At 39.1% G+C, this 13,794-nt stretch overlaps 1 protein-coding gene across 1 annotated transcript in view; it reads right to left on the minus strand.

Annotated features, from left to right (window-relative positions):
- The window catches only part of NSD1 (nuclear receptor binding SET domain protein 1), a 79,176-nt gene that overhangs the window by 11,438 nt on the left and 53,944 nt on the right, over positions 1-13,794 (minus strand). The window contains exons 13-18 of the mRNA XM_045284471.1: positions 12,340-12,496; positions 11,139-11,344; positions 7,217-7,329; positions 3,222-3,491; positions 891-1,007; positions 94-235 (exon numbers count right to left, since the gene is read on the minus strand). Coding sequence (XP_045140406.1) covers positions 94-235; positions 891-1,007; positions 3,222-3,491; positions 7,217-7,329; positions 11,139-11,344; positions 12,340-12,496 — 1,005 coding nt within the window. The remainder of the gene's footprint in view (positions 1-93; positions 236-890; positions 1,008-3,221; positions 3,492-7,216; positions 7,330-11,138; positions 11,345-12,339; positions 12,497-13,794) is intronic.

The raw sequence follows: 13,794 nt of genomic DNA on the forward strand, positions 1-13,794 counted from the left end.
GATTATAGGAGTAATGGAATTTTTAGATGACAAACTCTGAAGTTCAGTTTATCTAGCTCCAGATTTCACACAACATCCTTCATGGGTTCTTACCTGCTTTGATGTCACTTAGGGCAAAAAGGCCAACACGGGTATCTCCATTCACAGACCACTTCTGTGTTTCACAGTTGGGTTGGCAGCAGTGATTCATGAACCGAGCATAGTTTCCTTTGGGACCAGCATCAATGATCCGGTCCTAGAATTGCAAGAGAAGCTACTCATCAGACTTTCTGAGATCTTTGCTGTGGTTGATTAAAATTAACACTATACAATAAGCCAAGCCCCTCTTTGTTAACTGTGGCTCTCCCAGAGAACTACTTACCCAAGTGTGGTCCCTGCATCAACATTACCATCGGGAACTTGTCAGAAATGTCCATTTGTAGGTTTCATTTCAGATATACTCTTGAGCAAGACTCAGTGAGGTGTGTTCTAACAAGCCCATCTGGTGATTCAATTGCATGCTAATGTTTGAGAACCACTGCTCTAGAAGCACTAGCTTGTCCCATTTTCTAATTAGGTAGCTCTCAGCCTTGGCTCCACAATGGAAATCACTTAAGTTCCAAGTGTTTCAGAATACCTAGAGATGAGGGACCTCACCGATTGTAAGGGTAAAGGTGATAAATGCTGTTATATACTATAAATGGGTTCTGTAATGTGGGAGGGGGCAGGGAAGATAGAGGTACAGAATATTCATGAGAAAAGAATAATTTCAGATAGAGAAACAAACAAACAGAAAATAACCACAAAACACACTTGGGTGCGGAAATGATGAACAAGTACCAAATATAACCCCAGGCACAAACAAAAGTCACCAGAAAACCCACAGAACTGGCACATGTTCCATAACGTACCTTGTCTAGGGTGAGCATATAGAAATTAGTGATGTCATGTTCTTGGGCATAGCGAATTCGAGCTCTGCACTCTTCTTCGTCTATGAGCTCACCCACATACTCATTCACAAATTCACCCTACAGCAAAAAACAATTCCGGACTTAACAGCATAAAGGACAACTGTGTTTCTTTGTACTTTTTAGATTTAAATTAATAAATTAATGTGGTCAAAGCATATGTAAGTAATTAGTCTGTTAGAGAAACATTAAATATACCTTGATTATCTGACAATGAAACCCACGTTCCCATTTGTACCAGCAAAAAGATTAGGTTATAGGAGACACTGAAGATCTTTTAGAAGGGAGGATCAACTAGCAAACCAATAAATAAATAATTAACAGAGAAACAAACGGACAGTTGATCCCATCACAAACCAGGGAGTTGAAAGCTGGTTTCCTTGAATACTTTCAATATTCCTCACCAGGCCAGCACCACAATGCAAACACACTGATTCTTTACTGGTCCAAGTTTCAGATGTAGATGAGGCAAATGAAGATACCATGGCTTGGGTGAGGTGGACCTCAACCCTGAAAGTAACATCCTTGCTTTTCAATACTCCATCGAGGTCAATACTCACAGACGCAGCAGTCAAGCAATTGTGTCAACGTGCTGCACCATGCCTAGCTCATGGTGACTATAACACCACTACTTAGAGCAAATAAGTCTGAGCCATTTTCACTGATTTCCTAAAAACAAATGTAATCAGACTCTTTAAAAAGAATAATAGTAGTAAGGCTTATTTTAATAGAATGTCAAATAAGACTTGTTTTACACAACAGTATAAAGTGTTGTCAATTTATTAGTAATTCAAGAGGTCCTTCCATATTTCATGATGAACATTAAAACCATACTTTAACTAGAGAAAACCTAATGCTCTTTCCATTCATGTTCCAGAAATCCCAATGTAATCTTTGCATTTCAAGTAATATTTCACTTTATTAAAAGGTGATGAACACTTCTGTATCGTGCGCTCTTTATTCTACTGGCTCCAAGATTTTCACAAAGTAAACAAGGCAAAGCATCTCTATGAATTCCCCATTTTCAGTCCGATACAGAATAAATATGATCAATAAAACAGTATACAAAAAGAACATTGCTACAAACCACTAAAAGCTTTATTAAACAAAATTCAAATGAAGTTATTATTTCTCAGCTTATCTTACATCTACATACTTCTGAAATTCCTGTTTCCATCTCTAACGCTTACACTGAGAATGCTGTATTCTTATCTATACCAAATCAAAATGGCAGTTGGACATCTGAGAGTCTCAAATAGTGTTCCTTTGAAATAGGCGTTTGAATTCTGCGAACAAAGTCTGAAGGAGCAAGATCAGGGTTGTAGGGTGGATGGAGTAAGTAAAGTTCCTAACAAAATTCTCACAGGAAACACCTTTAAAGAATGAGTAATTGCATTGTTGTTGGAAAAGAAATCCTTGACATGACTTTCCTGCCCTTTCACAAATATAGTATAATTTTCACTTATTTAGTCCTTGTAATCATCCTCTGTCCTTTGAGACAATATCAAGATTACTCCTTTGGAATCCCCAAACGCCAGTCACTACAATCATTTGAGGAGTCCGGGTGGTGTAGTGGTTACAAGCTGGGCTGAAATTTGCATGGTTGGCAGTTCGAAATCACCAACAGCTCCACAGGAGACAGACGGGGCTTTCTACTCCTGTAAACAGTGGCTGTGAGCCAGCACTGACTTGAAGGTAGTTTGTTTGGTTTTGGTAGACCCCGTTGAGCTGACTTTTCTGCCTTGTTCATCTTTGAGATCTTTAATGCTTAACCAGTCTAAAAACGGTTGCTGGACATGGAGCAGAATTCCTTGCTGCAAACATGCTGCAAAACTCCAATGATTTGGAAAGGTATTAACTTGAGCTGTGTTAAATTTTGCTAATAGCTTTAACTTCAACTTGTTTATGTTTTTAAAGGAATGAGACTAGGACAAATATTTGAGAGAACTTGTCTACAGCTATCCACTGATTGAAGAGATAGGTTTAAACATATGGGTGCATATGTCTGAACTAGAACCCTACGACCAATACTTTTTGACTTACTTTCTTACATATAACTAACTGCGCATATAAAGTACATGTAACTTTAGCGACAAAGGAGACCAAGTACTCTCAAGCTTCTAAATACAGGAAAACATGGTCAGATAATAATATTAATCCTTAAATCGTAATTTTCTTCTCTGATGAATTTTCTCACACTCATTAAGAAGAATTAATTATATTAACAAGTGCCCAAAAAAACCAACCCTAGTCAAGCTGAAAAATTTTCCTCACCTTCTTAATGTCAATTTTGGTGCGGAGGCCCCAACCTCTCTGCAAAGTGCGGAAGATTTCAACCTCTGGGTACTGGCGCTTGGTGAAGCACTGGTTTTGGCAGCGCCCTCCCGCAGGACATACTGTGGGATGGCACTCGTAAAGCAGCATGCGGTTGATGCACTCGGAGTCGATCCCACAGGGGTTCTCATCAGTAGCTTTACAGTTGCAGCGGGGAATTTCAGACAAGTCTGCAGTGAAGATCTGGACCCTGCCAATAGGACGATTCACCTGGTGGGGAAGCACAGAGTACACCAGGCCAAGTCAACAAAAGACCTTTCAGGAAAACCGGTCTCTTCTCCTTGAAGTTTCATGCTACATCTGATATGATTTTGGCAATCAAGAATTCTGGTAGTTAAAAACAAACTGCTAAAGATTTAATTTGATATACAAAATACAGATGCCTCAAACTTTTAAGAATTCATTTAAAAATGAAAATTTCAAGGCTAATTGGCCAAGTTAGTTGTACACAGGGTTCCTGCTATTGTCACACAGTAGCACACCTTTAGCTGTTATATGAAAATTTCTACCCTGCATTCTTAACTGGAAATAAGCATAAAAGATTTTTAAGTGAAAATTAAAAAAAAGGATTTCCACATGCAGAAAGGAAAACAGGATAACTGTATGGCCTTATACCATACATGAAAAAATTTCAAAATTAAATGTCTAAATTAAAACTGCAAACTACTTAAAAGAACAAGCAGGGCAATGCAGCTTGGCTTACAGTGGATTATGTAATATAATGAAAGCATAGGCAGTCAAGGACAGTAGATAAATAAATGGAACTCTTATTAGAAAATAATGTACATGAAAAACATGAGTGAAATAAGCCACCAACTGGGAGAATATATTAAGAAACCATACAACTAACTTATTCCTCACTTAACCAAATTGAAGCATTTACTGATAAGGATCAAAGACTTTGGAATGGATTAGACTTTAACGTAAATAGAACAAAAATTCTTAAAACTGGATCAACAAACAGCATTATTACGATTGAAGATAAGGATATCATTTTCTTTGAATCATAAATCAATGACTATGAAAGCAGCAGTCAAGAAATAACTGGGAAAATCTATTGCAAAAAATCTCTTTCATGAAGTAAAAGGGAAAGTTTGTCACCTCGAAGACTGAGGTGTGCCTGATCCAAGCCATGACACTTGCAATCGTTTGCATGTGAAAGCTGGGCAGTGAATTGGAAAACACTGTGTTCACATTATGGTGGTGATATACTGTATATGCCGTGGACTACCAGAAGCAGAAATAAATCTGTCTGGAAATACGTACAGTCAAAATACTCTTAGATTGAGGATGGCAAAACTACGAATCATATACTTTAGAGAAAGACAATAAAAAGTAAATGTACAGAGATGAGGGTTTACTCATGGTTACGTGAGACAGTGCTAACAGTGATACAAAAATCTAAGAATAGGTTTCATTATTACAACTGATGCCAATAAGCTATAGTGTACCTATAAAAAGTTGAATTGGCAAAAGTAGATAGCACACACATACTTATTTTTAATGACCAAAAAATAGCTGTAAGGATCGTTTCTATACTAACACACACCTCTTGGGATTTGGTTCCTTGGATAGGATGTCTAAGTTCATGGTTTCAAGGGACATCGCAGTTAACTGGCCTGCTTTAGTGCTTCTGTTTGCTGTGCTACTCTGAAGGCAGCTAGAGCACTATGAAAACAGAAGACTTTTCTTTTCAAGAATAGCAACACTCCATTGTTATGTCTCGACAGGAGAATACATGAGACTCAAATTTTAGTTTTGAGATTTTTTTGCAGCAGTTTTACCTATTAGGAGTGATGTTTCATGAGCTTTATTTATTTCAGAATCTGCCAAAGAGCAAGAAACTTTAGTTATAAAAGAAGTATAAATTAAATTAATTTTCTTACAATTATCATAGGTGGACTAGATGTTGTAATAAACCTAAGGTATTTTGTGGGATTTTAGTGTCTAGTTTTTGTCAAAAACTCATGATGCAAAAACATTTAAATAAGACCAACAACAGAGAGATATGTCAGTATGGATAAACTGTCACTCTACAGTCAGAGGTGGCAAAACAGCTTATGTCTCACACATTTTACTATTTAATCAATTACGATTACTCTAAACTCTGTTAAACAATCTCAAAATAAGCTGGAAGAATGCTATAATCACATATAAGCAGGTGGCAGTGAGTTGAGAAGTGGTACTTTGTTATCTTATGTGCTGTTCCAAGTACTGCATCCTCTATCAAAAAGGTATAAGAGAGGAGATAACACTCTATTCTTTTAGCAGCTATCATATTTAGCAAATGCAAATCTAGAACAGCAAGTTAAAAATGCATTTCAGATCATCTTTTATTAAGTACATTACATGCAATATTTGGGAAATGCTCTGATATCAATAGTAGTGAAATGATTTCCATGTGACATTTCAGATGACCATATCTAATTGAGTTTTCTGGAACTAAAAATCAATAAGTGAATAAATAATGTATTGCAAACAAAGAAAATACAGTGTTCTCATCCAGGAAAGATGTTATCATATATTTTGTAACAGGAACCGAAGCCACCTTACTTTGCTTATAGCATTCTTTTATATTTTATGTTTCAGTACCAACATTTAATTAGAAGAGGCTTGTAAAAAGTTTTAAAATTAATATTTCTATTAAAGATGTTCTTTACCATTCCTATATTTTTATTTTGGTAAGTCATTCCTTTAAAAGCCAATAAAAAATATGAAATGGGAAATGGACATGACTCTTTTACCAGGTAGATGAAGAGGAAGTAAAACTTTCACATCTTACATAATTCTCTGACCTTAGCCATATCACCTACTTATTATATCTTCAGTGTTAAGTCATTACCATTACCAAACTCAAGGTCATTTATGATTGTTCTTCATGATTCTTATAAATGAACAAAATGTAATACATTTGTTTGTGAAGACATCCCAGGGGAGTAGACAAAAACTATCAAAGGATAGTGTTAGGAATGGTACCATAGTAAGTTTTTCTTTTTTCTACCATAGTAAGTTTTTCTGATCTCCTTTTAAACTCATCTCTCTGCCTAAAAGCATCTGTACATATATCCATGTTTCATTATTTAAGACTGGTAAGAGGGCAGGTCACCCGTAGCCAGTTATGATCCCCTTCGAAGGTCCTGAAGATGCCACTCATAGCTGTTGGTACTAATGCCTGGATTTTGTACTGTATCCTATCTATTGGTCTAGATTTGACCTGCAGACACTAGTGAGATGCAAACTACTGTTCTCCTGCAACTCCATCAGGCCCCGGTACATTCTAGGTGCCGGGAATCCTGGCCAAAGCATAGCACACCCATCTACAGCAATATGCCATGAGTATCCCAAAGATCTGGGTCAATACTCCTCCAGTGGGGAATGTTAGGTAGCCAGAATAGACAATGAGGGGGATTGTCTCCCGAATGCCTGCATAAGGCCCCAACAAAGGCATTGAAAAGGCACACGTTAATTAGACACCTGTGGAAAGATCAAAACTAAGCATGCTCAGAAACAAGCCTCTAGGCACAGGTGGGAGATCTACTTGGGTCACAGACTAGTACCAGCCACATGACAGGTGTGCTTAAAACTCATCCAATGAGGTCAAACTCAGCCAATACCTTTAACTGGGCCACCCCAGCTTGAGGAGATAAGAGCCTACCACAGGGAGGCCAAGCTTCTTTGATCCTCTCTTGTTCGGGTGCACTCTTGCAGGTCGGAGGGCAGCGGCACACAAACGCGGCCCGGGCCCTGGGACCGAGCTTCCTCTCAGGGTGCTCTTTTGGATTTCCTGCTCTTAGCCCCTGGGATTTTTCTGTGAATACCCAAAACTTCCCTTTTCTTCATATAAGTCACTTGGATTTGAAAGGAAAAAAAATGGTAGGAGGGCAAAGCATACAGTGTCTCTCCTAGATACGGGGCTTCCTGAAACCTTTTCTCACCTTTATATGTTTGTAAGGCGGTGGCTTCTTGTCGTTCTTACGGTCTTCCTGCAGCTGCCTTAGCTCCTTTTGGGCCTTTAATTCCTCAAATCTTGCTGCAGCTTCCTGAAGAGCTAAGAAAACAAACAGCAGAAATCATTTAAAAAACTTGTGGGTGCAATGTTTACTGCACTTCTTCTTCCTCTTTTTGAGTTGGGGAAACTGACATTTTAAGAAAAAGTTAACACATATATGTAAAACTAAGAAGTGTATATAACAACTATTTCAAGTACTGTATATACTAGAGTATAAGTCGACCCGAATATCAACCGAGGCACCTGATTTTACCACAAAAACTACATTAAAGAGTGTACTGAAAAACTCGGCTTATACTACAATGATTGACATATAACTCCCCACGCCACCTTGAAAGAACAGGAACGTGGGCGAAGGGAAAAAGTGGGTGGTATAAGATATGAAAATAATAATATATCACTGATCAGGGGTACGTGAGGCTGGAAGTAGGGGGAAAAAAGGAGATGATACCAAGGACGGCAGCATATATGCAAATGTGCTTGATACAATTAATGTACGGATTGTTATAAGAGCTGTAAGAGACCTCAATAAAATGATTTATTAAAAAAAGAAAAAGTAGATCGCAGTTCTTTCTGTGGAGTGGGTTTGAACTGCCAACCTTTTGGTTAGCAGCCATACAGTTGACCACTGCATCACTGAGGATCCCTTTTGAAAGATTACAGTTCTGGCTTCCAGACAGATTCACTTTCCTAGGTGCTCTGAGTAACATGCTCATTCTGGGGAAAAACCCAGCGCTAAGGTGTACCTCTTCCTGTTCACTTATTCTTTGGAATGCCTATCATATTTTCCTCTGAGACGCTTTCTCTATTAACTAGCTCAGATACACAGGTATTCTTATCAAACTGACGTCCAAACACTTCTTTTTTTTTAAAATCATTTTATTAGGGGCTCATACAACTCTTATCACAATCCATACATACATCAATTGTGTAAAGCACATTTGTACATTCATTGCCCTCATCATTCTCAAAACATTTCCTCTCCACTTAAGCCCCTGGCATTAGGTGCTCATTTTCCCCCTCCCTCCCCACTCCCCCCTCCCTCATGAGCCCTTGATAATTTATAAATTGTTATTTTGTCAAATCTTGCCCTGTCCGACGTCTCCCTTCACCCACTTTTTGGTTGTCCGTCCCCCAGGGAGGAGGTCACATATAGTTCCTTGTAATCGGTTCCCTATTTCCTACCCACTCTCCCTCTACCCTCCCAGTATCGCCACTCACACCACTGGTCCTGTAGTAGGGCTCATCCGCCCTGGATTCCGTGTGTTGCCAGTTCCTATCTGTACCAGTGTACATTCTCTGGTCCAGCCAGACTTGCAAGGTAGAATTTGTGTCATGATAGTGGGAGCGGGGAGGAAACATTTAGGAACTTGAGGAAAGTTGTATTTTTCATCATTGCTCCATTGCCCCCTGACTGGCTCATCTCCTCCCCGAGACCCCTCTGCAAGGGGTTCTCCTGTGGCCTACTAATGGACTTTGGGTCTCCACTCCGCACTCCCCCCATCATTCACTATGGTAAGATTTTTTGTTCTGATGATGCCTTATACCTGATCCCTTAAAACACTATCTTCTTAAGGGCTTAAAAGATTGCAATATATTGAATAGTTGAACAAAACTTTTAAGAATTTCAATTCTATTCACTTATAAAATATGCTAAATATATCGCTCCTCATGGGGTTAAAAACACATTAAAAGAGGGGGGCAATTCTTTCTTTTTCCTCTCTGTGGTCTTGTCCCATGCTATTATAAATTTTAAAATAACATCTTTTCTCTGGTTCATTCCTTCATCTCCATTTTCCTGACATCATTTAGCTAGCAGAGACTGTGGTGCACAGTCTTCTAAATTGTCCTAAAAATCCCTCATTCCCACATCCAATTATTCAACAGGTCCTGCCAAGTCTGCTTAATGTCTATTCAGTGTAAGCCCTTCTCTCCATTCCCCTGGACAATTCCCTGTCACAGCCTTGTCATCTCATCTCTATAAGGGACCCCTGTAACAGCTCAGTGATCTTCCTTGCAGCAGCCTCATGCATTCCAATCATCCTGACACACTAATCCAAAATGCAATTTCTAAGCCTCAGATTGGACCACTTGATGTACCTACTTAAAAACACAAACTTCATACTTAGCATAGTACATAACTTCAGACAACTTGAACTTCCACCTCCCTTTTCAGGCAAATAGTGTTCCCCCAAACTGTTTGAAATCCTTCAGACTTTGCAATTTGTTTTATTGGATTCAAAGCATGCTTTTACGTGCTCTTGAACAACATTTAAGTACCTTCCCTATTCAGTCAGTGTAGGGTTTAAGAGCATGGGGTCTAGAGGCAACTACCAGAATTTGAATCCTTCTCTATCATTTGCTGCCACTGGACCTTGGACAAGTAATTGAACTGATCTATGCCTTGGTTCCTTCAGCAGTAAAATGAGGATAATTAGATGTATAGTTCAGAGTGTACCCAGAGGTATAAAAGGAGAAGGTGAATTGTCAACAGGGCACGGTAATACTATTTTTATGATTCATACTATAAGTGTAGCTTAAGAAACTATAACCACCAAACCTTAACTGATGCCTAGTTCTGCTTTTTCTTAGACTGCTTCAAAAAACATACCATGCACACATTTGTCATAACAATTAGTAAATGCTGTTGACTGCTATCCAGGTCAGATTTCTTCATAAAACACTGGGGTTCCTTGAAGGAAGAAAATTTGGACTTCAGGAGACTGTGGTTTGCAGTATTCCCTGTACTAAAATTCACGCCTCAGTGTTGGGAGAGGCCAGCATGTTGATTATTTGGTCCCAGATCATCTGAAACTACAAGACCTAAGACCCAAATTCCTCTAGTAAGCACCAGTGGCAGCTGCCCCGATCTGTGCAAAGAAATCAAAGAGCCTACAGGTTAAGCAAGCCCGACGAAATACCATGAGATAATTGGAATTGTAAGTAAACTGGTTCCCTATAAGCATCACTCCCATTCCAAACCTAGGAAGTTTCACTTGCTTTCTTTCACCTAACCCTACTACCTAGCCTTCAATACCGACATATTCATCTAACAAGATCTTTGTATTGGATGACCAGTACTCTATAATTACAAGTATACTAGCTATGTATCCTTGGCTTACTTTCATGCTTTGATATTACCTGACTTTGGCTCAATAATTTTGGTAAATTTGATTTCTTCCCAAGAAGCTGATAAAAAGAACTCCTTTCAGAAATATGGCTCTGCGTAAGATTCTAGTCCTTGCCTAACATATTGAAGTGTCAGCTATACTATTAGTCCCAGAACCCCAGCACTGGACAAGGTACTGATAAAACAAACCTGACACCCTTCCTCTAAGAATTCTATTTATTTCACCATTTTATATTATTTTTATGTCATTGAAAATGCCGATGTCGTGCAAAAATTAAAAGAAACAGTTTTATTTTATGGTAGTAAATACATAGCTAATAGTAAAAAAAAGAATTCTAGTAAAATAAAGGTTGAGCAAAAAAAAAAAACAAACCCTGGTGGTACAGAGCATTAAACGTTAGGCTGCTGACCGGAAAGGCAGCAGTACAAACACAGCTGATCTGGGCAGAAAGACGAGGCACCCTGCTTCTCCAAGTATTTGTATTCTTGGGAACCGTATGGCCCAGCTCTACACTCTGTGCCTTGCAAAGTCAGTTGGTGTTGGGATTGGGTAAGTGAGTCAACTTCCTCGTAAAATCATGTAGCCATACTCACCTACTGTCCTAGAGCTCAGAAGCCAGGTGATAAATGGAATAAATGTAGATGCTAACACATGGTAAACAGACACTCAGGACATAGAACTCTGCATCAACCTGAGAAAGAAAAGCTATGATGTTACCTTTTTTATATGTCCCATCCACTCCTTTGCCCATCTTATCCTTGCTGCTAACATCTCCTTCCATGTAGGGAAAGACTCTAGCTTGGTGGGTCCACAGATAGTCATTAGATCCAAAGAAGAGTACAGGGAACTCGCCCACATCATGTTTCATCTTATCGATGTTAGAAGGTACAGCACGGGGATGGCAGATCTCAGCGGGCCACCACCTAGGAAAGGCAAAAACAGGGAGAAAATCTCTAGAAGGCTGTTGGATACCAGGAAAATAATATCTACAGAAGAGGAATAAATAGCAATGTTTATCAATACTAAAGGCAGGCCACTCTTACAATCTAAGTGGTAACAAACGAACAAGTAAGTAGAAAATTCTGAACAAGTCTGGAAACATCACACATACCTGTACATACTCCTTCTTAATTAATTACTTAGGGTAACACATTAACTAGATTGTATACAGGGAGTTCAAAATGTCTGTGGAAAAAATTCTACTTTCGTCTTTTAATTCTATTTTACCCCAAACTTTTTGGTATTAAAATAATTTAAAATTTCTTTTAAAAGGAAAACATTCAGTACCTATTCCAAAACCAAACTCACTGATGATACGGCTTTGGAGACATACGGGGGCATAGCTGCCCTTGTGGGTTTCTGAGACTGCAACTTTTATAGGAGTAGAAAGCCCTGCCTTCATCCTATGGTGTGGCTGGCAGTTTCGAACTGTTGGAGCTTGAGGATTGAAGCCCAACATGTAGCCACTATGACACTGGGGTTCCCTTGGCTGAAATTCGGCATGTTATATTCTTTTGTGAAAACCAATGAAAATAAAAATTTAAAAGACCAGAAAAAAAACTGGGTATGAAATATGAGTTCAATTATTTTGGAGGTTTCTGTGTATTGTAATGTGTATATCTTCAAATAAACATAGCAAAATATCAACAAATGTTATCTTCTCCTTAAATTAGGTTTACTGCTGTAGATTAAAAAACTATTTTTAGAGTGAATATGTATAATTCCATAATGACTAACAAAAAAGTTAGTTTTTTCTTTCATAAAGAAAAATTGAGAGGGAGGTGCGAAGGCGAAGACCTTACCTAGTAAGAGAGAGCACTGAAAAATCCAGCTCAGCTCTGTATTTAAGGACTGCCATGAAAAGGCAGTAAAGGGAGTAGTAAAGGGAACGAGCGGCATCCTCGTCAAGGTTGCTCACCTGTATCGTCCAACTTTCACCCAGACGATCTCCCTGTAGTGAGGCTTTTTGCCAGCCTTACAGTCATTGCAATACCAGTTTCCTTCCGGGATATCAATGTTCAGGCACTCACGATGAAAAGCAGCAGGGCAAGAATCACAGCACAAAAGGCTGCCTCCTATAGGGATGACAAAGGTGGGCACTCAGAACTACAAGGCTACATATTTATTGTGTATTTAGCACTTGGGCAGTGACTTTGTCTGTTAGTTACCCAAAGACTTATCTAGAAGAATATTCTTTTCTCCAAAATTCCTGGAACCTCCAGTGGTTGTGTGCGTGTGTGTGTGTGGGGGGGGGGGGGGCGCGGTATTAAACATGAGCTCAATTAAATTATGGGAATGTGGTCAGACATAAAGCTCTCTAAGACATATATGTATATACATACAATTATATTTCTTTGTTTCACTAAAGGACATCACATTAAATATAACTACAATGTTTTTTGAGGATTGATATAACTAATAAATCATCCAACCTAAGTATTGTCTGACAGGGAAAACAAACACAAAATGTTTCCATAAGGTTTATTCTTTGCCCTTTTAAAAAAGATACTAAACTTTCAGAAATTTCTTACAGATTTAGCCAGGTATTTTACTTTGTTGCCAAAAAGAAGAGGAAAAAACAAATAAATGAAGACAAGGCACTTTGCATATGTAACATATATACTCAGTAGAAGTCGACCAAAATATCAGCAGAGGCTCCTAATTTACCACAAAAACTGCTTAAAAATATGCTGAAAAATTTAGTTTATACAGCTCAAGGAGAGGGAGGTGTCTGATGAGAGCCCACAGGAGCAAACGAGGGCTGGCCCACCAAGGCCTGAGGACATTATTTCTGCTCAGAGCGGCCAGACCACAAGACACAAGGGACCCATAGCACCACGGGAGCAACACTGGAGACACAGGGCAGGAACTGTGCTTGCCGGACCCCACCACACCAAGGCGAGATGCTTGGGGCGTGCAAAAGCGCAGCAAGAGGAACAGAGCAATGAAGTCCCCAGGGAACACCAAAAATAGACTGTGGGGCCAGGGCATGGCGCCCCATCAGATTCGACTGGAAAACACTCGTAAAGGACAACAAATCGACCTTGAACTATTTATAGACTTTTTTTTTGCCATTGCCTTTTTGTTGTAGCTACTGTTTTATTTTCTATTGCTGCTTTGCTGTACTCCGTCTTGCGTTTGTGCATATTGTCACTGCATGTCTATCTGGATGTGATAGGCAGGATAAACAAGCCGGAAAGGAGAACAACTAAACGGGAGAGGGGGAGCTGGGGGAAAGGGAGTGGGTGTTAGCAAACTCAGGGACAAGGGAATAAGTGACCGAAAATCAATGGCGAGGAGGGTGTAGGGCTTGATGAAGGACAATATAACCAAGAGGTATTACTATAACCCAAATGAAGGCTGAACATGATAG

This window comes from Echinops telfairi, unplaced genomic scaffold (assembly GCF_000313985.2).
Source record: "Echinops telfairi isolate 266 unplaced genomic scaffold, ASM31398v2 ScPeMD7_7469;HRSCAF=8507_0, whole genome shotgun sequence".
Taxonomy (NCBI): domain Eukaryota; kingdom Metazoa; phylum Chordata; class Mammalia; order Afrosoricida; family Tenrecidae; genus Echinops; species Echinops telfairi.